The sequence below is a fragment of the Chrysemys picta genome, chromosome 3 (assembly GCF_011386835.1).
Source record: "Chrysemys picta bellii isolate R12L10 chromosome 3, ASM1138683v2, whole genome shotgun sequence".
Lineage (NCBI taxonomy): Eukaryota > Metazoa > Chordata > Testudines > Emydidae > Chrysemys > Chrysemys picta.
Window position 1 is genome coordinate 7,299,864 of NC_088793.1, and position 24,718 is coordinate 7,324,581.

Sequence of the window (24,718 nt, forward strand, 5' to 3'; positions counted from 1 at the left end):
TGATATGGAGCCTTTCATCTCTAGCTTGCATTTCAAACTCTGACCTGGGTTGGTAGTTAACTCAAGGGATCTACCTTGACACCGAAGCAGCAAAGAGATGAAAGTACCTCTGGCTCTCAGCATACGTAAGCTGAATGGAGTGAGGTTGGGAAGAGATCATCTCCTGGCATGGGGACAGCCGTAGGAGCTGGGAATATTCATCCAGAAGGACTCCAAGGAACATTACAAGGCACACAAGGGACCACTTTGCCCCTCACCTAAATGCAGCAACATATGGGGTAAAACACGGCAGCCACTTAACACCACACGTCAATGCTAAACAATTATAGAACGAAGTGATAAACAGCCTTGTTCCCTCTCCAAGGGGGACGTTTTAGGGTTGGCAGAATGCAGCTGTATGCCCCAAACAATGGCTTTTTAGCCAAAGCCCAGCTCTTAGAGAGGCTGCCCTGGGGCCCTGAATAACCACCAGTAGCCAGGACAACAAACACGTTTCCGTCTCGTCCAACAGATAGCACCCCCAACAACAGTGCCCCCTAGCACCAAGCTGGGGCACTGCTTCCATACCAATGAAAGGAAAAAGTGCTCAATATCAACACCACTTCCTGCCGCATGTGGGGGTTCCTTAAAAACTGCCCATCCCCACACTGACCCAGCCTAGCTACAGAGTCCTGGGTAGGTAAAGAGTTAACTGCGTAACCTTTCTGCCACTGGGAAGAGGGGGAAACTGTAGCGAGGTTGATTCCACTAAAGACGCAGATGCATTTCCCATCTCTACCAAGCGATTCAGGCATTGTTTAAAAATTATGTAGCAGAAGGTTCCCAATTAGCCAGCTGGTATTTAAGAGGCAATTAAACTTCCCCTGCAAGCAGCAAAGTGAAAAAGTCGTCACGTTCCTTGGAAGAGGCTGCAGACGGCGAAGCAGTTTTAATCCAGTCCCTGTTGCTTTACACTGGATTCTCTTTCAGCAGCACACGTGTCCTCGGAGGGAAAGCTGGCAACCTACATAGCAGGAGGATGGGCCTCCCAAGGAATGCATCAGAGCAAGGAGCTAGCAGAGAGTTGGCCAACTGTTTGCTGCTCTCCTTTGGGGCATTGTGAAATCCCAGATAGCTAATTCCTTCAGCAGTAAAGACCACAGAGGACCATAGCAACTAGAAATGAGGAGCATCTGTCAGGTTGTCTCCATGTGGAATACAGAACAGTACATACATGCAGCCACATACGGAGAGAGGAAGAGGACTAGAGTGGAACCTCAACCAAGCACAGCTGATAGAGCTTGTTCCCACCAGGTCTATAGGGGTCCATCTCCACGACTCATGGGCTTTTGAGTGTAGGGAAGAGCACCACGCGATGCAGCATACTGCAAAACATGGGCGTGTAGCAGTGTATGAGAAAATGCTGCTTCCCTCCCATGACTTCTCCAGACGGCTTGCACTGGGCGGGATGGAATTCAAGCCACTCTACCTGTAATTGGGATGCAAAATGCCCAAGTTACTGATACCAGGTTTGATCTCTTAGGGGGCTTTTGTGGCTGGGCCAAAAAGGGTTAAGCAACTTGCAGGCTAATTGATCCAGATTCAACCTTTAGAGATGCAGAAGTCGTTAATGTTGGTGGGTTTTTTGTGTGTTAACAATGTAACACAATAGTTCCTGTCTATGGCTGTATTCTGTTAATTCAGAGATCAAAAGATCTTCACATTTAAAAGATATCACTGTCTTAATTTCTCTTTGAAGTCTGTGGTAAATCACCTGTAAAATGATGAAGATAGGCAATTGCCTTGTGTTAATCCATGTAGCTAGTTACCAGTGATGCTTCGGAAATAGGTTTATTTCCAAGCCACAACGATTGCCTATTGTTCACCAAGGACTGCATGCTGCTACAGAACTATAAAGGGGACTCTTGAGTCCTGATCCTTTTTATCTCAGATCTGCTTATGCAAAGCCCTGGCTGGGATGATTGAGTTGGGGTTGATCCTGCTTTGAGCAGGGGGTTGGACTAGACCCTCCTGAGGTCCCTTCCAACCCTGAGATTCTATGATAAGACCCAGGAAGAAGAATTTGAATCTAGATCTGCTCAAAGAGCTGGTGGAGCCAGTTCATTTCCAGCTATAAGTTCCGTAAGATTCATAGACTGGATGGCCAAAAGGGACCATGGGCTCATCTAGTCTGTCCCCCCGTGCAGTACAGGCCATTACATTTCACCCAGTCACCCCTGTACTGGGCCCAATAACCTGTCGAGTGCGGATAACGACACCTCCTTGGTAAAGCGCCCGGCGAGCTGCTGCTGAAAATAATGCTATACAAGGATTAGGTTTTATATTCTTGTGTTTGGCTAAAGCAAATCTTCCAGAAAGGCAGCCAAGCCTTGAAAGGCAAAGTTCAAGAGATGGGGATCCACCACGTCCCTCGGTAGTTTGTACCAATCACCCGCAGTGATAAAAATCTGCCTTATTTCCAATTGGAAATGGTCTGGTTTCAGCTTCCAGCCATTGGTTCTTGCTCTGCCTTTCTCCACTAGGTTAAAGAGCCCTCAGAGCCTGGTATTTTCTCCCCATGAAAGTACTTTACAGTGTAATCAAGTCATCTCTCAATATCTTTTTTTAAAAAATTCAACTCTTTAAGCCTCTCACTGGAAGGCCTGGTCTCCAGCCATTCAGTTTCTGTGTAGCTCTCCTCTGCACCATGGCCAATATTTCAACATCCTTTTTCAAATGCGCTCACCAGAATTCCAGCATCAGTCTCACCAGGGCAGCAGACCGAGGTAAAATCATCTCCCTGCTCCTATTCACCACTCCCCTTTATACATCCAAGGATTGCATTAGCCCTTTTCTGCCATCGCATCCCACTGGGATCCCAAAATCTTCCTCAGCATCTTCTTTCCAGGATAGAGTCCCCCCGACACACATTCTTTATTCCTACATGTAGAATATTGCATTTGGTTGAATTCAAGTCACATTTTCCTTGAATGGGCCCCGCTTCCCAAGCAATTGAGATTGTGCTAGCTTCCCTGTCCTGATCATCTACCCTTCCATCAATCTTCAGGTCAGCTGCAAATTTTACAAGTCGTGATTTTGTATTTACTTCCAGATCGTTGATTCAAACATTCAGCAGCATGAGGCCTAGTCCCAATCCTTGTGTAATTCCACTAGAAACACCCTTAGTTGAGAATGAAACCCCGCTGACAGCTCCTTTGAGGTCCATCAGTTAGCCAGCTCTTAGTCCACTTAACGTGTGCATGGTCGAAATTGAATAGGGTTAATTTTTAAGCAGAATGTCATACGGTACGAAATCAACCATGTTACAGAAATCTAAGTACATTTCCTCTATGCAATTACATTTATCAACCAAACTTATAACCAAAGAATGAAATCAGGTTTGACAAGATGTATTTTCCATAAAGCCACATTGACTGGCATTAATTCTACTCCTATCCTTAATTCTATATCAGTTGTGGGGGAGGGATAGCTCAGTGGTTTGAGCATTGGCCTACTAAATCCAAGGTTGTGAGTTCAATCTTTGAGGGGGCCACTTAGGGATCTAGGGCAAAATCAGTACTTGGTCCTGCTAGGGAAGGCAGGGGGCTGAACTCAATGACTTTTTGGGGTCCCTTCCAGTTCTTTAAGATAGGTATATCTCCATATATATATATAAATAAAATCCCATATCAGCTTTTCCATTTGTCATGGAATTGATTTCAGGCTAACCAGCCTATAATTACCCATCCTGCTTGCCAGTGACGAATTCTGTATCCATCATAACAAGGTCCAAAACAGTTTACCTCATGCTGGTTCAATACCTTGTGTTAGAAAATCACCATCTATAATTATTAGAAACTGAAAATTGCATGTTAATTGTCCCATCACAGACTAATATCAAATTTCTTCTTAATGACACTTTCCCATTCTTCTTGCTTGTTAGCCAACCTCCTGCCACTGGTATAAAAGCAATTAAAAAAAACAAACATTCTCTTCACATCCTTTGCCACATTGGTGCAATCTGTTTATGACACTGAATTTGCTTCCTTAGTACCCTCCCTGTTAGTTTAATACACTCCCGGATGTTCCAGCTAGTCTCCAACTGAGACTAGCATCCCCTCACCCAGGAGATACAGGCCATCCATTCATACAGCCCCTTCTTTCACTGGAATGTGGCCCCTCTCCAACAACCCTCTCACTCCATACCGGCCATGCAGCCAATAGTTCATCTCCAGGATTTTCTGCCTTCTTCTCAGAGATCCTTTCAGTCCCTCAAGCAAGAGATCACTTGGATTTTCCTCCTCTTCAGCTCCCTTCCAAGATCCTTGACGTGTTCAATAATCTGTGTAGTTCCACATGATGCCATGTCATTGGCTCCAGTGTATCACCATGACTGGAGACTTGCCACACGACTTCGTAATTCCATGTCTTCTCTTCTCTCCAGGGAGACCGCACACAGTCCTGCTGTCCTTGTGTCTTTCACTGAAATCTTTCTGCTCTCCTCCACCAATGATGACTGGCATCTTAGGACGGTTGAAGACTCTTTCTTGGTAGCTGCTTGCTTCATACCACCAGGATGCCTATCAGGTGGGTCCACTGTAACTTTCCATTCCATTCAGTCAGAGGCAGGAACCTCAGTAGCTGACTTGCAGAATATCTGAGGACTGATACTTTGACAGGGTGAAAGTCTTAGTTCTCTTTCCCCTCTTGGTCACCACTTGTCAGCCCACTTCTTTGGTTTCTATTCTCTCCAGTTCCATTATCACAGATTCCCCCCACAGGTGTTTGTGGCAATGATTTTAGAATCTAGTCTACAATTCATAAAATCAGAATTGTAGGGCTGGAAGAGACCTTGAGAGGTCATCTAATCCAGTCCCCTGCACTCATGGCAGGACTAAGTATTATCTAGACCATCCCTGACAGGTGTTTGTCTAACCTGCTCTTAATCTTCAATGATGGAGCTTCCACAACCTCCCTATGACCTATGAGGGAAGATTGAAAAATATTGGGTTTGTTTAGTCTGGAGAAGAGAAGACCGAGAGAGGACATAACAGTTTTCAAGTACTTAAAAAGGTTGTTACAAGGAGGAGGGAGAAAATGTTCTCCTTAACCTCTGAGGATAGGACAAGAAGTAATGGGCTTAAATTGCAGCAAGAGAGGTTTAGGTTGGACATTAGGAAAAAGTGTCAGGGTGGTGAAGCATTGGAATAAATTGCTTAGGGAGGTTGTGGAATCTCTATCATTGGAGATTTTTAAGAGAAAGTTAGACAAACACCTGTCAGGGATGATCTAGATAATACTTAGTCCTGCTATGAGTTCAGGGGACTGGACTAGATGACCTCTCGAGGTCCCTTCCAGTCCTATGATTCTAATTGATTCTTCTCCTTCTTAAGGGTAGTGCTTTGCATTTATCCTTACTGAACTTCATCCCATTTAATTCAGACCATTTCTCCAGTTTCTCAAGATCGTTTTGAATTCTGATCCTGTCCTCCGAGAACAGAGACGGACTGAAGTTTAGATCCAGATCTGGTATTTGAGTCTAGACACTTACCAACATTTCTTTCCATTCCTCCAGGCCAGGATCGCTGTGCAGGGTTTACATGCTCCATCATAAAGAGGTGTCATGCTACTTTTAGATCTGGAGCAATAGTAATATTTCTATGAGATTCTGGGCTCAATACAGGATTAACAATTAACTTCTCCAGCCTGCGATACACAGAAAGTCTGACTAGATGATCTTTGGTCCCTTCTGCCCTTCATGTACTAAGCAGGTATTGATGTAAATGGGACATCAATAAGACTTAGGCCATACCTGTGCAGCTACAAGCCCCGAGTGTGGACACAGGGAAGGTTGTGTTGCCCTTGGAAATTAATCTCCCCATTTGATGGTAGCTAGGTCAATGAAAGCATTTGATCACCGTCTCTGTGAGCTGCCCCGCATCTGTTGTATCCCCCACCGATGATCCCAATGGCCCTTGCAGTCCTTAAATAGAAATCAGAAATCCTGGCCCCAGCAATCCCAGCACTCTGTCATGAGCGGCTGACAGGACACCAGCAGACAGGGCGAGCCCCGCGGTTACAGCACACCAAGCCCTGAATTCTTAACAGGTCCCTGCCGGCAGCTCCTTGTTTAGGACACACACAGTCTCGCTGTGCTCCCAGAAGGTAACAAGCCACGCTTGTGTAGCTAAAGGGGGAGGGATAGCTCAGTGGTTTGAGCATTGGCCTGCTAAACCCAGGGTTGTGAGTTCAATCCTTGAGGGGGCCACTTGGGGATCTGGGGCAAAATCAGTACTTGGTCCTGCTAGTGAAGGCAGGGGGCTGGACTCAATGACCTTTCAAGGTCCCTTCCACTTCTAGGAGATGGGATATCTCCATTAATTATTATTAAGGCAAGCAGAAATCCTAATCACTTTTTTGCAGGAAGCACTAAACCCACCGGCCTGCCTTTCCTCCCACGCCTCACCTCCTGTGCTGCTCGCTGCTTCACCGATTGCCACGGCGATTTATTAATCCCAGACTCAGCACGGGAGTCTGAGCACGGTGGGAGGTGAGGGGGGGTTTCCATTCCACAGAGGGCACCAAGGGGCAGGCGTCCTGAGAGAGAAGATGCACAGCCAGAGACAACCACCATGATTAAGCTGGAGCAATTTTCCACTGCGAGGCCCTCAATCAGGAGTTCGGCCTCTGTGGGCTGACTGGAGTCAAAGGACAGGCTCCCTCTTCTGCCACAGAGTCACCTGCTAGGAGGGAGGGAGGGAGCAGTTTCAGAGGTCAGCCCTGAATGGTTCTGCACAAAGGCTATGCGCTCTCAGACCAGCATCTTGCTGTGACTGATACATTAAGGCAAGTTTTCCCAGCTGAAGGGGCTGCAGGACAGGAAAGGCCATCACTGGGGCTGGGGCAAGGCACAGGCCCCCAAGTCTCTCCCACACCCTATGCAGCAGCACGGCTGTAGTGTCGGTAAAATGGATGGGCACCATGGAAGCCCCCTGTGTTCTGCTGAGGCCTTGTCCACTCTGAGGAAAATGAGGTGTTAGAAATTAGTTAACACCTGTCTTTTAGTTTAAGCTATTAAATACCACTTAGAACCACAGAGGCTAGAGCTATGTCTACAGAGTCTATGTCGGCAAACTCAGCATCCACTGTAGGAACATCATCTCCTTGAACTAAGCCCTGGTCTACAAAATTTAGATCGACCTAGCTACGTCACTCCCCAAGAACCACAGCTAAGTTGACCCAACCCCCGGAGTAGACACAGCAGGGTGCATAGAAGAATTCTTTCTTTGGTCAGCCTGCCTACTGCCACTCAGGGAGGTAGATTACCTACAGTGACAGAAAACCCCTTCCATTGAGGTAGGAAGCATCTACACTATGGTGCTACAGTGTAGACGTACCAGCACTCTGTCCTCATCATCTATGGCAGGTGGGCACAGCCACATCATGAGAAGGTGTGGTTTTTTCACACTGCGACCAACACAGAGCTATGCCAGTTTCAGTGTAGACCAAGCCTAGGTTTAAACCAAGGCCATGTCCACACTACAAGCAGTACAGCGACATAGCTACAGCACCAACGCTATGCCATTGTAGTGTAGACGCTTCCTGCAGTGACAGAAGAGGTTTTTCCCGTCACCAGAGGTAATCCACCTCCCCGAACACCCTGTAGCTACATCTACACCAGAGGCTAGGTCAGCATAACTACAGAATCCAGAGGTGTGATTTTCACACCCCTAAGCGCTGTAGCTCTAATTTTTTAAGCGTCGACCAGGCCTGATATAGGGTTGAACATGATTTTGCCTTTACTGTGGCTGGGGCCAGTCATGCTTAAAAAAAGTATTAGGTTCCCCCCCCCCCACAGTTACAAAAAGACCAGCTATCACATGTTTAAACTGCCAAATGTTAGCTGCTAAGTGGTGTTTAACCCACTGTTAATTGGAACCCGGGAGTGCTTGCTAGCTTGCCTCCTTCCCCAGTGTGGACAGAGCCAATCTACGTCAGTGGCTGCAGGAGCAGCTCACACGTGTAGACTCACACAGCACTTGCCCAGTCTGCAAAGCGGCGGCGATAATACCCTGTTCTCTGAGAGTCCCGGTGCTTGGAATTGTTGTGACAGGAGGCTCAGAGACAAACACGGCATCCCAGCTCCCTGCTGCGTTAGTCAGACACCCGGTCAGAGTCCCACGCTGCTTCCATCACTAACTGGAGCCTGCACACCTGCATTGCGAGCTATGGGAATTCTTTGCTCAGGTCTTGGCTATATGTAAGCTTGCCCCAGTTTAGTTAGACCAGTGCAGACGCCTGTGGGGCACTCTGGTTTTGGTTTAAGAGGGGCATAGGGCTTGTCTACACATGGAGCTCTTCTGGAATAGCTATTGTGCTTTCAATTCGCACTCTACCTTAATCCAAATTAACTTTCAAGTGCGGACAAGCCCTTATTTAGGTTTAACCTAAACCAAAATAAGCCACTTTTAAACTGAAACAAGAGCGTCCACACAGGAGTTGCCACAACTTTAGCTTCATCGGTTAAATTCACACCTTAGATAAAACTAGGACAACCTTCCAATGTAGACAAGGCCTTCACCTCTTTTTCTAGCAACAGTATATTTCAGAAAATCTATGTGGGTACTTATACAGCCCCCAGGCCCAGAGCAATTGAGCCCCTCAAACAATCACATCCTCTATATCCTTGCAGTGTTGCCAACCCCATGTATTCCAAAATCATAAGCCAGGCCAAAAAAACAACCTTAGGACTTAAAACGTTTGGATATCTTTTTATTTACTTCCTGGTTTCTAAGTCTTGCAGGTCACATTTCCAAGCTTTACTCCAATATCATGAGAGCTAAAAGCTTGCTTTATTAAATGATGGGTGAGAATCTCACCTAATCTCATGACTCCAGGAGCTGGAGCTTTAAGACAAACACCCAATCTCAAGATTTGGCAACACGGCCCCTGTGAGGCAAGGCATATTATCCCCATTTCGCAGATGAAGAACAGAAGCACAGAAAGATGAAGGCTATGTCTACATTGCAAGGGAAAGAGCAATTGTCGCACAGGTAGGCACAGGTAGGCACAGCTGTGCTGGCTTTTGAGACAGATGTGGCAATTTCCTGCAATCTCCTGGACAGACCTTACGGAGTTAAATCTTATTGAATTAAGTTTAAGTATCTTTGGAGACCACTGTATTAAAAATGCAAAGGGTATGTATTATTGGAGGGTTGCAGGTAACTTCTCGGGGATGGGGGGGGGGGGGGGGAGAGACGGGAGACGTGGCCAACGGAAACCTTGGGAGCGTCAAAGGATTATTGTGAACAATGTGCCGGACAAACCGAGTTAAGTGGGGTTCCTATGAAATAGCTGGGGGGAGGGGGGATGACCGCAAATTACCACCTCCGGTTATGCAAAGACCCAACCTTTTGAAGCTTCGTCCTGAGGAGGGGACCCTTGCTTAGCTGATTACTTAGTCATGGTCTGCAGCTCAAAGACCAACATTGTATAATGGAGTGACTCTCTGATTCAGGGTGTGATTGTTCGGAGCCAACAGCTGTCGTGATGACAGGAAAACCCCCACAGCTTTGACCTCTACTTTAGTTCAGGCCTCAGACCAGGCCTCTGGTACAAGGTTCTCTTCCTCCTACAGTTAGCCATGCTAACTGTAGGAGCATAGACGTGGTGGCATGGGCTTCAGCACAAGGTGGCTGGCACAGTACAAGCCCTCCAGGGACCCTGGGTACATACTCTGGTTGCTAGCCCACGCTGAAAAACGTGCCACCACATCGAGACGATGGTTACCCGGGTTTACTCGATTAACGCTAGCACCAGTGTACCAACCCACATTACAACCACACCTTCCACTGCAGCGTAGGCAGAACCCTAGTGAGCTGTCTGAGGTCACACCAGGCAATTGAACCCAGGAGCTCCTGAGTCCCAACCAAAACCTTAACCGCAAGGCCAACCTTCCTCCAAGATCCAGGCCCAATCCCTTCTTTCTGAAGTCTTCACTATTTTGGGCACTGTCTGATTACAAGGTGAAGTTCTCACTGATGGAAGATGCCAGCCTGGCAGCCTTGGAGTCCTTCATTCACAGGGCAGGCTCGCCACCCCCACCGCCCACTCCTCAGATACCAGGCCCAAATCCCGACCTGGGTAATATTGCCATTACGGCTAACAGGGGCAGTTCAGTCTCATTCAATCCTAGGTCAGTGCTGAGAAAGGAAGCCCAGTTTGCATCAGTTGCAACGGACATTTTTGGCAATGCACCTACCTGTCCAGCCTAGGACTACACACAGACCATCAACCCATTGGCCTTCAAACAGACAACTTTCATCTCCCACGGAGCAGGGGCAGCTTTGAACTGGTGACTTTGATGGTAAAAAAATTACATTATTCTAGTGCCAACCCCTTGATCGCTCCTTTAATGTCTGTTTCCAGTTGGCCAGAAAGAAATTTCACAAACAGTGAGTCTTCCCCCACAACCAGGTGGAAAGTGCTACTTGGCTGCCTGAAGCTCAAGCCAGCTCTAAAGATCTGTCCTTTCCCCTTAAGTTTTATTTTTTTGCTTTCCAGTGGAAGTGGAAAAAATAGGTTGTAGAGCACCCCGCAGCGAAGGTAGAGGTCTTCTGAAATGCTGCACTCACACATTTGGGAAACAAGTCAGCGATTTCTTCCCCAGTGTTAATGAGATTCCTGATCAAAGATTAAATAGCCCTCACGCTATAGAGCTCAGCAGGTTTCTTCCAATGCCACATTTACCCACAAGGCAGGAGCTAACCACCCAGAACTTCTTCCAAGATGCAGGGCAGGTTTCTCGGTGACCTCTGCCAGCATTCCCAGCTCTCCCCCGCAGAGAAAGAAGAAGCTGACGGAGAAGCTCTGCAACGGGGCAAACTATAATCCTCTGAGTAGTCAGCACTCCCCACGCTGCAAGGAAATGACTGCTTTCACCTACAGCAATGGCCCAGCCTCCTGCGGGATAAGATCCCCATCAGCTCCCCGTAGGCTCTTTGGAAATAATAGATGTGTTTGGAGGAAGCCAAATGCTTTTGAGAGCTAGCCGGCAGCTGTGACTCGACCACATCACGAGAAGCGGCACGTCTCACAAAATGAAGAGAGAGAGGCTGGACCAGTACCTGCATAGGAATCCTCAAGGGAACAGCTAAGTCCCACAGGCAGTCATATCCAGTCTGGCTCAGGGTTGGACTAATGGGCTAGCATGGCATTGGGAATGCTGTACTGCCCTCTTGGCGATGGCTATGCAGTGTTCTGCATCCCACGTATGGATCCTGAACCCTCGAGGGGATTGGTGCCAGAGCATTGCTATTTACTGAGCACTCTGGGCCAGATCCTCCACTGGCTTGAATGAGCAGAGCGCCACTGGCTGTCCTGAAGCTCTGCTGATTGACTCCAGTTGAAGATCTGGCCCTGAGAGTGTACAGCACTATACAAGATGTGGAGGGGACATGATCAGGGCACTCCAGCCTAGCATTTTCTGGAGCCAGGCGAGTGATGCCAGGGTCCTGACATGGCTAACTGGGCTGCGTGCCACGTTCTGGGCACATGGTCTCCCAGCAAGTCAATTGCAAGCAGAAGACAGCTGCTGAGTTTTCCTTTGCTCCCACTTTGGGTGCGGTTATCTCATTCTAGCCTAAGAAAAAAATGGATCAGCCTATAACAGGACATGGAGAGCTACACCAGTAAAGATTGACGGGTCTTTTGCCCAACTGATGTCAAATCCAGGTGTTTCCCCATTAAAAGGCTTCCCAAGCAGAGGGAAAGGGAATAAGGAAGACCATACAAATACAGACTTACATGATCTTTTAAGTTTAACAGTTAAAGTTGTGGTAACAAAAATAAAGAACAAACCATAAGATGAAAATTATAACACATTAAAAAACCCCACGCAACCCTCTCAGCTGCTGCATGGAGGAGTCTGTTACTAGAAGGCTCTTTAATTGAGCGGATAAAGGCAGAATTTAGCTCCCCACCACTGCATCCAGCTAGTTAATTTCAAACTTGAAACAAAATGCACATTTTCAACAAGGAGGGTCATTAGCCATTGGAGCAGCTCCCCCAGGGATGGGATGGAGACTTCATCAACTGGAGTCTTAATAGAGATTAGACCTCTCGTACCCGAAATCCTTGGGCATGGTGCCGTGAATACTAGCGGAAATTCTACAGCCTGCAGTAAGCAGGAGATGGTCGGAACTGTCCCTTCTGGCCTTAATGTCTTTGGGGAGAAGACGGTGGCCTCCATTACGGAAGGAGGCAGAGATACATGAGCAGGAGAAGGATAAAGAAGGGGGCATGTCCTACCGGCAGGACGAAGGCAGCGTGGGGAATGGAATAGTAAGATTGGAAATGCAGGCCAAGATGTGCAGACCCACGGGGAATGGAGAGCTTAAATTCAATAGAAAGAGAAGTTTCAGAGAGCACCGGGGCTGTGTGGCGAGACTTACGATTTGGAAGCGTGCAAGTTATGCTATGCCTGAAAATAAAGGTTGGCAGCAAGTTTGCCCATCAGCTGGCAGGATAATTCTGAGACTTCTGCCACTCCAGGTTATGCGCCAACTGGTGGGCAGCCTCCCCTCAGAGGGTGTGGATTTAGGGGAGCTGGAGCACACAAGCACAGCAATTCCTTCCTCCTCCCTCTCCTTTTCAGAGATGTCTAAGAGTAGCATGGTGGGGCGGCGGCATTTATGGTCTCAGCAACTGCAGGTCAAACGCACTCAGTCGGAGATTGGCTTTTCCAATCCACCAGGGATCAGAGTCACTCCGGGCTCCTCTTCTTTTGTGCCTCATCCCCGGTAATGCAGGTTCTGGGGACCAAACCAGTCCCTCAGCGGAGCTGTATTACAGTCAGTGGGTTTGCACGGATGTCACCAAGTGGGGCTTGGTGAGCAGAAGCTAGGAGACCATTCTGCTAAGACACAAGGAAGACCACACTGCGGTTCGCTCACCCGTAACCAGACGGGTCCTGCAGGACTCTCAGAAGTGAAGCAAGAAGCACTGTCACTAGGGTCAGCTGCAGTTCTGATGCGGACATACATGGGGAGCAGAGCTGCTGAAGAAGCTCCCCGCCCCTCCCCACCTTTTATTTACAGTCTCTTTAAAGAGCGGGACAGCACTTCAAGCTGGGCTAGTTCTCTTGGAAAATGTTTCAGACTATAGCAGGGAAAAACCCCCTACAGATACTGACCTTTGCCTGTGTCGCCCCTCCCCACCCCCACCCCCACCCTGGTCATCTCATTTAAAGGAGTAGGGATTGTTTCTATTCTTTCGATGGGATGGAAGCCACTAAGCATTGTCTTAATTACATTGTCCAGGCAGATGAATGGCCCCAGTGGTGCCAGGAGAGTACATTATTTAATACAGGAGGAGTCAAGCTGCTGACCTTGTCGTTTGCCGCTTTGCTGCGCACCCGCCCATGGGTCGAAGGGAAAAGCGTTCTCCATCACCGAAGGGCAGCGAGACAGGAACGCGAGATGAATCAACCGACTGGCTAAAGACATAGGACTTGCCAGACTGAATGAGATCAAGGCCCATCTAAGTCCAGCGTCCTGTTCTCTACAGTGTCCAGTAACAAATGCTTCGGAAAAAAGCGCAAGGATCCCTGTGGAATAATCTACCTATCTGTCTTCTTAGCTCCTGGCAGCCAGCAGATGATGACTGTTTAAATGCCTTCTTCTATCCGGTCTACTGTTCACATTATCCACAGTGATGTTTGACTTCTCTTAAACATGGTCCTCAATTCTTGGCCCCCACTGACACTTAGTTACAGCAAGTTCATTACGTAAAAAAGCATTTCCTTTCATCAAGTTTTAAATGTTTGCCTTTTTGTTTCTTCGACTGCTCCTTTTCCATGGAGGGGAGGAAAAACAGGAGCACTCAATTCACCAGTCCAATACAATTCATTGCTTTGTTAACAGCTATTGTGTTCCCCTCTTATTCAATCTCCTCTGTAGATGTATCAATCCCAGTCTTGGCCATTTCTCTCCATGCGGAAGTCTTCCCAGGCCTCCACTCACTGGCACCTTCTCTCTAGTGATGATCTGAAACATGCCCTGTTATCCCAGCTTCTAGAGGAACAACTGCCAAATTCCTCGTCCAAACTGCAGTGATTTCGTAAATGGAGCATCCTTCTTCCAGACTCTCCACGGGGACCCAACGCGTTTCATTTGCAACCTTCATCTCAATAAATCAACACAGTTCTCTAGCAGCGAAAGGCCAGCACAGGAACCCACTTAAAGCAAGACACTTCTTCACACAGCCAGGAGAGACCGAATGGCTGGGGGTTCCCCAGACTGCCCAGTAGCTGGGTCAGAGAATCATAGAAGATCAGGGTTGGAAGAGACCTCAGGAGGTCATCTAGTCCAACCCCTGCTCAAAGCCGAATCTCTTACAGTCTCAAGTTGTGCAAGCTCCTGTGTGGAGTACCTGCCCCGTGAAAGACACAGGGTGTGTCTACACTGCAGCTGGGAGCAAACTTCTCAGCCTGAGTGGGCAGCCAGGAACTAGCTCTGCTCAAGCAAGCGTGCTGGAAAGAGAAGCGTAGCTGGGCATAGCACGGGCAGGAGTCCAGGCTAACTGCCCGGAGTACAAGCCCGGAAGCCCCGGGTACATACCCGGCTGGCTAGCCCAACCGCCAGCCACGCTATCCCCAGCTGTGCTGCGACTTTTAGTGCCTTTACTTGGACAGAGCTAGCGCATCTGCCTACTCGAGCCGGGACCCATGTTCCCAGCACAGACAGACCCACACAGTGACCCGAGGGGAACGTACCACAAGTCTGCAATGCTTTGCATGTCCTCTAAGATTATAACATCCTTCCCCTCAGACACGCACACACCCTCCTCTCTTCTCCATCACCCCAGGGAACCATATACTTCTGTGGTTAGAAAAAAACAAAGCCCAAGAACTTATGCTGAGCTAGTCGAACGCAACAATTATACGGGTTAATTGCTGTAAGAAGAGAGACGAGCCGGCAATCGCTGCCTTCATCTCTTACGCAAGCGCATCTCCCAGCAGAGGATGTATCAGATATTAAACTAATACTAGATTTGATCTCAGCCAAGAGGCAGAATTAATTAAACCATTCACTCGAGCTGCTCAGCGAGTCACCAGGGATCTGCCTTTCGTCTTCTCTCCACCCTTTAATTCAAGATTACACGAGGTAAAGTTTTACAGGCATTTCCAGCTCATTTCTCGTCTCTCCCTGGCAACTTCTGTTCCCAGCCAGTCTGGGGTAACGCTGCACAAGGGGGGGGGGGGTACAAGTTACACAGCTGATAATGCTTTTCCCCAGGATCTCTGGTTGTGGCCCAAAGCAATCCCACCGCTTGGATTTGTACATCTCTGTACACTTAGCAAAGGGAAAACATAAATCACAGGGGGATTCTCACCAGTTTGTCCAGGAAAACCACAAGATCCTGTGAGGGGGAAAAAAAGAAAGATAATCAGATTTCTTAGCCATGAACATGCCACTGTCTTAAGTGCCAACAGGATTCTGAAGGCTGTTTGCCTTCACTAAGAGGTCTCCAAAGTCACCTGAGATCCAATACACCTCCCCATCCCTACAAGGTCAGGGCACTGTACTCCAAGCCCTCTCTCTAAGATTAGACAGGAAGGACGGTCTAGGAGGGAAGCACCGGGCTGGCATTCAGGGGATTTGGATTCAAATTGCCAGCTCAGCCAGAGCCCCCATGTGCCTAGGGGAGGTCACAATTGTGCTGAAGTTCCCATCTAACGTTTTGTCTTTTTAGACCATGAACTCTTTGGGGCAGGGACTGTCTCACTATGTCCGTGCGGTGCTTTGCCCGACGGGCCCTGGAGGATCTTTGCCCCTCAGTGTTACTGTTACTACTAATGAAGATCATGCAACAAGGAGACCTCATCCTGGCATCAGGGAGTCTTCCCTTGCGGGATCTGCGGCGTTGCATGCAGCCTCGCAGACGAAGAGCAAGCTTCGCAGTGCAGTACTGCAAACCACTCACCAGAGAGTCGGATTTATACCGCACTCCTTGCCCAACTAAGTTCAGTCACTCAGTTTCCCCCAGTTGGAAACAGCCGCCCTGGGACTGCCTTTGTTCTCCCACCCCGTCCTGGACCCTTTTCTACCGTCCATAGAGATACGCGGGTTAGAACCTTAACTAGGGAGCTCGGAGCGTGGTTCCATGATACAGACAGACCTAGGTCACAAACAGAAATCAGGACACCATCGCCTACCTTGCATATCTCTTCCTGGGAATATTCTTCTATGTCTGCAAACAACAACAAACATTAATTATTGAGCTCACTTAAGTGTCCTTCCATTTAATTTTTTAACGTTCTAAATCTGCCATGTACCAGGCTGCGGCCCCCTGGCTCCCACCAGCTCTACAACAGTTCAGTACACACAGGATTCATCTCATCAGTCACTGCACCATCTTTAAGAGGGGGAGAAATAGGATTTTCCCTAGGCTTCCCATAGGCCTGCTCTGGGACGTTGATGAAGTATGGCTGCCGGGTTCAACCCCAGAGGTGGGTGCATTTAGCGGTGGTGGCAGCAGGTCGGGGGGGGAAATGATCCTTCTACGGCAGGTTGTCAAGTGCTTTGGGGTTCAGGATGAAAGGCCTGGCGCAGCAGGAAGCTGTGCTGATCTGATTTCAGATTCAAGGGCAGGAGGCGGTATCATGAAAAAGGGGTCTCTGCCTGCAAGGGAAAACAAGAAGCCCTCCTGAAACGAGCTCTGAAGTCTCCTCCTCTAAGCCCTGCTGTGGAGGAGTGAGGAGTAACGACGGGGGGATTTAAGGAGAGAGCAGGTACGGTCACTTCCCAAGCTGGAATAGGACCAGGACACCAGCAGCCAGAGCCGCCCAGCGACTGGAGCGATGAACGGTGCTATCAGGGACTAGGTAGATGAAAACAAAGATTAGAAAGTCTTGCGTCAAGGGGCTCCAATGACAAGTGGGTCTGGGCTAATCTAGACCAACAGGAGCAGAGGTCACATGTCGGCACCAGACCCTGCAGAAACCAACACGTATCAAGAGTGTACTATGGCCCCCAGCCCCTGCTGACTGGGATCCTAGGAAAACCAAGGCCTTTGTACCCACCGCAGGAAGGAAATTAACTGCAGTGGCCTTACAGGAGCTGCTCCCCAGGCACCAGCAGGGGTTGGCTCCCTCACAGCCACTCTCTGTCCAGATATAAAAGCCCTCTGGAAAAATGCCCCTGCTGGGCTCAACCAGTTCCTAGGCAAGCAGCTCAGATGGGCTGGCCCGGTTTAAATAATGTTGTGAGTGATGGGACACTTTACCACAGGAAGCACATGAGTATTTTCAACCATACTAAACAGGAACACGTCAGTTCAACCACCGGTGACTGGGCTGGAGGAGGGAACCAACCAACTGGCGAGAGTCTACAGCTGGCGTAGGGGAGAGGCTAGAGGACCGGCATTGTCCCTTCTGGCCTTAGATCTACCAGCGTACCGATAAACACAGCAGTGGGTGTAACTCAGTGAGCAGAGGTGAGGGGGCTGGGAAACGGGGCATGTTGGAAGGGAATGGGCTCGGGGTAGCCGTTAAAGAGGACAACGGGCACTGGCAGTACCTAGGTGGAGGCAGCTGCAGAAAAGGGAATGGACATGGCACATGCCGATCACCCTCCTGATCACTTGTATGTAGTATCCCTCTTCCCCCACACCCATGTCTCTTTAGACTGCAAACTCCTTGGGCTGATGTTCTTCTGAGCTTCGCTAGGTCTGGAAAGCACCCAGGGCCAGATTTAGATGCCTGAAGATATAAAGATGCATTAAGCAGGACTTACAAAAGTGTCTAAGTGAGTTAGGTCCCTCTCTGCATCTTTAGGTGCCTAAATACCTGTGTCAATCTGGCCTCTGGTCCATTGTGGGCACTACAGCAACATTCATAGTGAAATGATATTAAATGAACAGAGTGCAAAGCAGTGAGGGCTGCTGCTTTGATCAGCCCTCAAGATTAGCAACGGCATTTCACAGGGCCTTGTACCCCCAGCTCCCCAGCCCTTCCCTTCCCAGCCCCCCTGGAGGTTCACTCTCAGTCGTGCGCAAATGCCCTGAAGTGAAAAAGAAGATGCACTGTACAAGAGAAAGCTATTTGGCTTGACACAGATATTGCATAACAATGTGGTTACAGCCTCGATCCAAACCCGGTTAGAACCAGCCGGTTCGGAGGGCTCTGGGGATCCCAGCCAGACTCCCAACCTCTGAATTAGAGCCATGCAGGGGAAGACTCAGGCAAGCGGGGTAGGGCGGGTGTCAATACCGAACCCCCTCAACCAGCTAGCGACACCACTCAGCTCCTGCTGCCTCGGGATAGAGTGCGTGCTGCACTGTTATTGCTAGTCATCAGGCATGGATGGCTGCAATGACCCCTCATCCCCCAGGCTTCCAGATGGCTCAGAGGATCGTTAACGGGTGACAGAGCCTCTCGCTCCTAGTTTGTTGGTTCAAATCCAGCCCAGGCTGGTAGTGACTGAAAGTCACGGAGATCCGGCAGCTGTTGGGTAGTTCATGCAAAGCACCTTATAAGGAAAGAGGGTGTTCGCAGCTGTAGCCAGGGCGTTCTCCCTGTCCAATGCCACCACTTCTTGGCAGCCGCAGCCAAGGCCAAGGATGGAATGGGTCAAAGAAGAGCACCACCAGTTGGATCACCACCTTGAGTTTTCTTGGAAGGTCTCCCATTCAAGTACCAACCAAGCCGGACCCTGCTCAGCTTAGAAGCTAAAGAGACAACTTGGGTATCGACAGCCAAGTCACCTCTTCTTGAGCTAGTCTCCCACGGCATCCTGTGGGCAAGTTCACATCAAGGTTGTGCCAGGGGTGGAAAGAGACAGGAAATTAAAATAAGACGGCCTGAAACAATCCAGCGTCACGAGCAGCACTTTTATAACAGACACGCCAGGTGGTTTCCTCCTTGACACCATGTAAACATTGGGAGGCTTTTGTATTTACTTTCCCTGCTTCAGGAGCATTTCAAATCCAAGCCACTCCTCAGACAAACACTAGAAGGAATAGATTCCCAGCCTGAGCTCACATCACACCAGGAGATTCTAGGAACCCGTGGGAGGTTATGGGGGAGGACAAGGGGAGGTCGGCAGACATACAGATACCAAGCGCATGTCAAGATGGTTTTGGCTGCTGTTCAGTTTGTGCCACACCACAGACTTAGACGTTAGCGCAATGGAAGAGATGTGTCCGACTATCCGGTTCATCTCCCTGCAAGGGTGCAATTCTTCCCTACAGTCCCTATATTCCCAGCAACTTTAGCAAAGGACGGGACATTCTCCCAAGAATCAGGGCTTTCCCCACTTCCCTTGGGAGACTCCCGCAGCCTAAATAGTTCTCACCAAGAGTGAATTCTACCCAATATTCAGCCTCAACTTCTCCTGGCTCATCTCCACCACAACAGTCCTAGCTAGGACCCAGCAGACACACAGACACGGCAGAAGAAGGCTGAGCAATTTATCTCTGCCCTTCATTGCTTGCCCCTCTAAGGGAGGGAGGAGGAGAGGATCGGAAACCCGACTGACCTGGGGGAGCAGTGGAATCTCCGTAGCCTTTCATATCCAAAGCCAGGACCCGGAAGCCAGCCTCAGCCAAAGCAGGGATCTAGAGCAGAAATAGAAAGAAACATGTGACCTTGGGAAACAGACTTGTGTCTGCTGTAGCTCACCACAGCTGGGAAGTGGACTTCCATTTATTTGAACTGTCCCCTTTTAGCATCTGGCACTATAGCGACTATGACACCTCAGTCACGAAAGCGAAGCTACCGTGTGAATTCCACACGCTGGAAGGGGCGTCAGAATGACAACAGACACTGCTCTAGCAAAGACTGTAGCCAGCCAAACACCGGGCAAGACAATCCACGCCAGCTAGCACCACACTCAGAACGAGAGAGTCAGCCACTAAAGAGTAAAGGTGCCTTACGTGGTGCATTGGCATTCAGACTGAGGCCGAGACAAATTCCAGAGGCAGAGACCAAAAGAATAAACCCTGGATCGGTGCAGAGATTCCTCAGGGGTTAGAGGTGGGACGTGAACTTCATACTAGACATTCAATCAGCGAGAGGGAAAGAGGGGTGGGGAGCAGAGTTCATTTGTGCACAATCACTTCTTGGCTGTGGGTTCAAAAACGTGCTTTGGGTCATAGAATCACAGAAGTGTAGGACTGGAAGGGACCTCGAGAGGTCATCGCGTCCAGTCCCCTACACTCAACGCAGGCTAAGTAATAACTAGACCATTCCCGACAGGTGTTTGTCCAACCTGCTCTTTAAAACCTCCAATGACAGAGATTCCACAACCTCCCTAGGCAAATGTATTTCTGTGCTTAATCACCCTGACAGTTAGGAGGTTTTTCCTAATGTCCAACCTAAACCGCCCTTGCTGCAATTTAAGCCCATTGCTTCTTGTCCTATCTTGAGAGGTTAGAAAATTTTTCTTCCTCCTCCTTGAAACAACTTTTTATGTACTTGAAAACTGTTATGTCTCCTTTCAGTCTTCTCTTCTCCGATCTAAACAAACCCAATTTTTTCAATCCTCTCCCATAAGTCATGGTTTTAGACCTTTAATAATTTTTGTTGCTCTTCTCTGGACTTTCTCCAATTTGTCCACATCTTTCCTGAAATGTAGCACCCAGAACTGGACACAATACCCCAGTTGAGGCCTAATCAATGCGGAGTAGAGCAGAAGAATTACTTTTCGTGTCTTGCTTACAACACTCCTGCTAATACATCCCAGAATGATCTTTTTTGCAACAGAGTTACACTGTTGACTCATATTTAGCTTGTGATCCACTATGAACCCGAGATCTCTTTCCACAGTACTCCTTCCTAGGCAGTCATTTCCCATTTTGTACGTGTGCAACTGATTGTTCCTTCCTAAGTGGAGTACTTGGCATTTGTCCTTATTGAATTTCATCCTATTTACTTCAGACCATTTCTCCAATTTGTTCAGATCACTTTGAATTTTAATCCTAAACTCCTAAGCACTTGAAACCCCTCCCAGCTTGGTATCGTCCGCAAAGTTTATAAGTGTACTCTCTCTGCCATTATCTAATCATTGATGAAGATATTGAACAGAGCTGGACCCAGAACGGATTCCTGTGGGACCCCACTCGTTATGCCCTTCCAGCTCGATTGTGAACCACTGATAACTACTCTCTGGGATCGGTTTTCCAACCAGTTATGCACCCATCTTATAGTAGCTCCATCTAGGCTGTATTTCCCAAGTTTATGAGACGGTCATGCCAGATAATATCAAAAGCCTTACTAAAGTCAAGTTATACCACATCTACCGCTTCCCCTCTATCCATAAGGCCTGTCAAAGAAAACTATTAGGTTGGTTTGACATATTTGTTCTTGACAAATTCATAGTGACTTATTTATCACCTTATCTTCTAGGTGTTTGCAAATTGATTGCTTCATTATTTGCTCTATTAGCTTTCAGGGTACTAAAGTTAAGCTGACTGATCTGTAATTCCCCGGGTTGTCCTTATTTCCCTTTTTATAGATGGACACTATATTCGCCCTTTTCCAGTCTTCTGGAATCTCTCCCATCTTCCAGGACTTTTCAAAGATAATTGCTAATGGCTCAGATACCTCCTCCATCAGCTCCTTGAGTATTCTAAGACGTATTTCATCAGACTCTGGTGACTTGAAGACATCTAACTTGTCTAAGCAATTTTTAACTTCCTCTTTTCCCTACCAGTGAGAGGTGCAGAGCCCAGCCAGGCTACAGCAGAGCAGGACTGAGGTGCTGCAACAGGGTGGCTTGGCCCTTCTGGGCCGGAGGGCCTGGGGCTAGCCACCCCTGCTCACTAAAGTGGCCCTGCTGGGTCGGACCGGGTAATTCCCTATCAAAGGCAGCAGGTGGCTGCAGTGAAGGGGGAAGCTCAGGAAAGCTGCAGAATGTAAGAGAGGCTCCTGCAGGGAAGACCCCAGTACCAGGCGGGTTGGAGGTCAGAGCCAGAAACCTGAGACTCCAGCCAGTTAGGGTCCGGGACCGGCCTGTCAAAGCAGGGAGGGCCCCAGGCAGGAAGGCATGGGAGTAGGGTGTGGCTGACAGGAGAAGGAAGCCATGCCAGAGTCTGGGACTGGCGGCTTCGGGTGGAGCAGCCTGGGACAGAGGGAGAGCTCCCTGTGTGGCAGATCAACCAGGGCCAGGTCTGAACTCTTGGGTTACCATGGTGGCCTTGGGCCCCCGAGGACTGTGTGACTCACTTGGGTTAAGCCAGCTCCAAGTGGGGCGCTGTCAGCCACAAGAGAGACTGTGTGGAGTTTAAGGGGCTCAACATGAGGGCTCAGAGGCAGCAGGGTGCCTGCAAAGTGACCGCTGGCCATGAGGGGCTGCTACAGGTGTCCCAGCAGAGCGGTGTGCAGGCCCCAGGCTGGAATAGCAGTGGGGGGAGGCAGGGCAGAAGCAAGGGGCCAAGTGGAGAGGACAAGGTGGTGCCCCGCAGCACCTAACACTTTGCCTTCGCTTGCTGCTCCCAGCCCCTCACGGGAAGCAGGCACGTCACTGAACACCTAGAGCTGCATGCCAAGACTGTCGCTCAAGAGATCTCATCGGGGCTTCAGCCCAAACCATGCGCTCAGGGGACCTCCCACCAACACCCGGCAACTACCACCTGCCGGAGCATTGCTGGGCTACGACAGTCTGTTACTGCTCTGAGTCTGTCAGGGCAAGTTCCCCACTCCTCCAAACTGACTGGAGGGGGGGGACGGGGGGGGGGGGGGGGGGACTGCCATCATGGCCCGGCCGATCAGTCATTTCAGCAGAGCAGAAGGGGCTGGGAGAGAAGGAAGGAAGAGGTGACAAAGATGGAGGGAGGAGCTCTAGATTGCAGATGAAGAAGGGCGATGGGAGACATACCAGGAATGAGGTAGAGTTAGAAGTGGCCTCCACCCCTCACCATACAGTCACACAAGTGAGAACCCCCCCCCTTTCTTCTCATGAAGGCCACACCGCTGTGTAACAAATGGCCACAACACACTGCACAGGAGTGGAGGATACACAGACAGCACCGCTGCCAGCCATTGGCCCGGCTTGGCATTACCTGGTACCTCCAGGAGAACCAGGATTCAGGGAAGCCATGGCAGAGGCACACCACTGGGCCATTCCCCATCTCGACAAAATGCAGCTGGACTCCAGGCTAGAGGGAAGAACAGGCACAAGTTTATTCCCCGCCCCACAGTCCTTCCCCCTCTGTTTTACACCCAGCAGTTACGCCCCACCTCCTTGCTGCGCGCTGGCATACGGAAGCCGGCCCCAGCGCCTGGCACTCGAGTCATTGGCCATCCAGAACCTTAGCCCCTGGCTGTAAACATTCCCCACCTTCCCGTAGCCCGGCCTACGCTGCAGCAGAGGCCAGGCCAGTGCTCTCTCCGGTCCGGTTTTAGAGGACTTTGTTTCCTGAGGGCCAGGCTGGAAGCCGTCTCACATGGTCAGAAAACATTCCCCCTCCCCCCCCCCGTAAAGTCTCTATCTGCCTTGCTTGAATTTCAGCCCATTGCTGTTAAACACCACAGTGTGCTCCCAGTCTTCATATATGGATATAGCCACCTCTCTCCCTCCACGGCGTTAACACCCTTCATGTGCATGGAGAGGGCAATCACTGGATACTAATGGCCTTCAACACCATAGTACTGGGACACTTAGCTATCAAGATGGCTTTCCTAACACACCATTCGTTACAGCCTACCTTGATTGGCACATAACCATGGGTCAGGTTCCCTGGGTCAGATGCAATTGGCAGAGTCTCTTCATGGCCAAGAAGCTACACGGTGAATAAAGAAAGTTCTCAGTTCTACACCAAACCCCCACACTGCCAATATTGGTGCCCAGCAACACAGCGGCCACAGGCTGTTTGCCCCTTTCTACTGCTCAGCCAGCCCTCTAAACCAGCCCCACCTTCTTTGGGAAGCTTCCGTCATTCAAAATGGTCGTAGCTCATTAGGCCTCCAACTCAGGGGTTCTCAAACTACCTTGCACCACCACCCCCTTCCGACCACAACAATTACTACACAACCCCAAGAGGGAGGACTGAAGTCTGAGCCCACCCGAGCCCCGCCACCCCATGTGGGGGGCCAAAGCCCAAGCCTGAGCCCCACCGCCCTGAGTGAGGGGGCCGAAGCCCGAGCCCTGCTGCCCCAGGCCCCAGCAAGCCAGCCCTGGTGACCCACTTTGGGGTCCCAACCCACAGTTTGAGTACCGCTGCAAGTCTAGCTGTTTGCCCACATTATGAAAACCCCACGGGATTTGGCAAGACTGGCAGTATCTGCAGAAGGGAGAACCCGGACTGGCTAAGACAACCCTTGGTGGGGCTGCGTGACCGGGTCCAGGACTGCCGTGCTCTCACAGCTGAGGGAAGAGGACTAGGCCTTACTCATCCAGTGCCATTATTCCTTCACAGGTCTGAATGGAAACGGGCCAGGAGGCAGCTTTCAGATCCAGAACTGTCTGCAGCCCCGCTGGGACAGCACCTAGCCTGCAGCAGACACTCCTAGCAGTAGTGGATTTACTATGGAGCCACTGGTGCCATGGAGCCGGGCCCACACTCCAGGGGGGCCCCAACCAGGGCCACTCTTCTCCGGCCCCCGCTCTCTCCTGCGGGGGGGCAGAAGCTTGGTGCTCCTGGCACCGAGGCTCCTGCTGCAGTAGGGCAGCCAAGCTCCCCCTCCCCTGCCTCTTCTCACAGCTTGCTCCCTTCCCGCCCTCCCCGTCCCTGCCGCCGA

The 24,718-nt window shown here is 49.7% G+C and overlaps 1 protein-coding gene across 1 annotated transcript in view; it reads right to left on the reverse strand.

Annotated features, from left to right (window-relative positions):
• LOC101937180 (bifunctional epoxide hydrolase 2-like) overlaps positions 1 to 24,718 on the reverse strand; it is a 105,536-nt gene that overhangs the window by 51,088 nt on the left and 29,730 nt on the right. The window contains exons 6-10 of the mRNA XM_065587430.1: positions 23,686 to 23,760; positions 23,041 to 23,136; positions 19,518 to 19,596; positions 16,196 to 16,230; positions 15,373 to 15,399 (exon numbers count right to left, since the gene is read on the reverse strand). Of these exons, the coding sequence (XP_065443502.1) occupies positions 15,373 to 15,399; positions 16,196 to 16,230; positions 19,518 to 19,596; positions 23,041 to 23,136; positions 23,686 to 23,760 (312 nt within the window). The remainder of the gene's footprint in view (positions 1 to 15,372; positions 15,400 to 16,195; positions 16,231 to 19,517; positions 19,597 to 23,040; positions 23,137 to 23,685; positions 23,761 to 24,718) is intronic.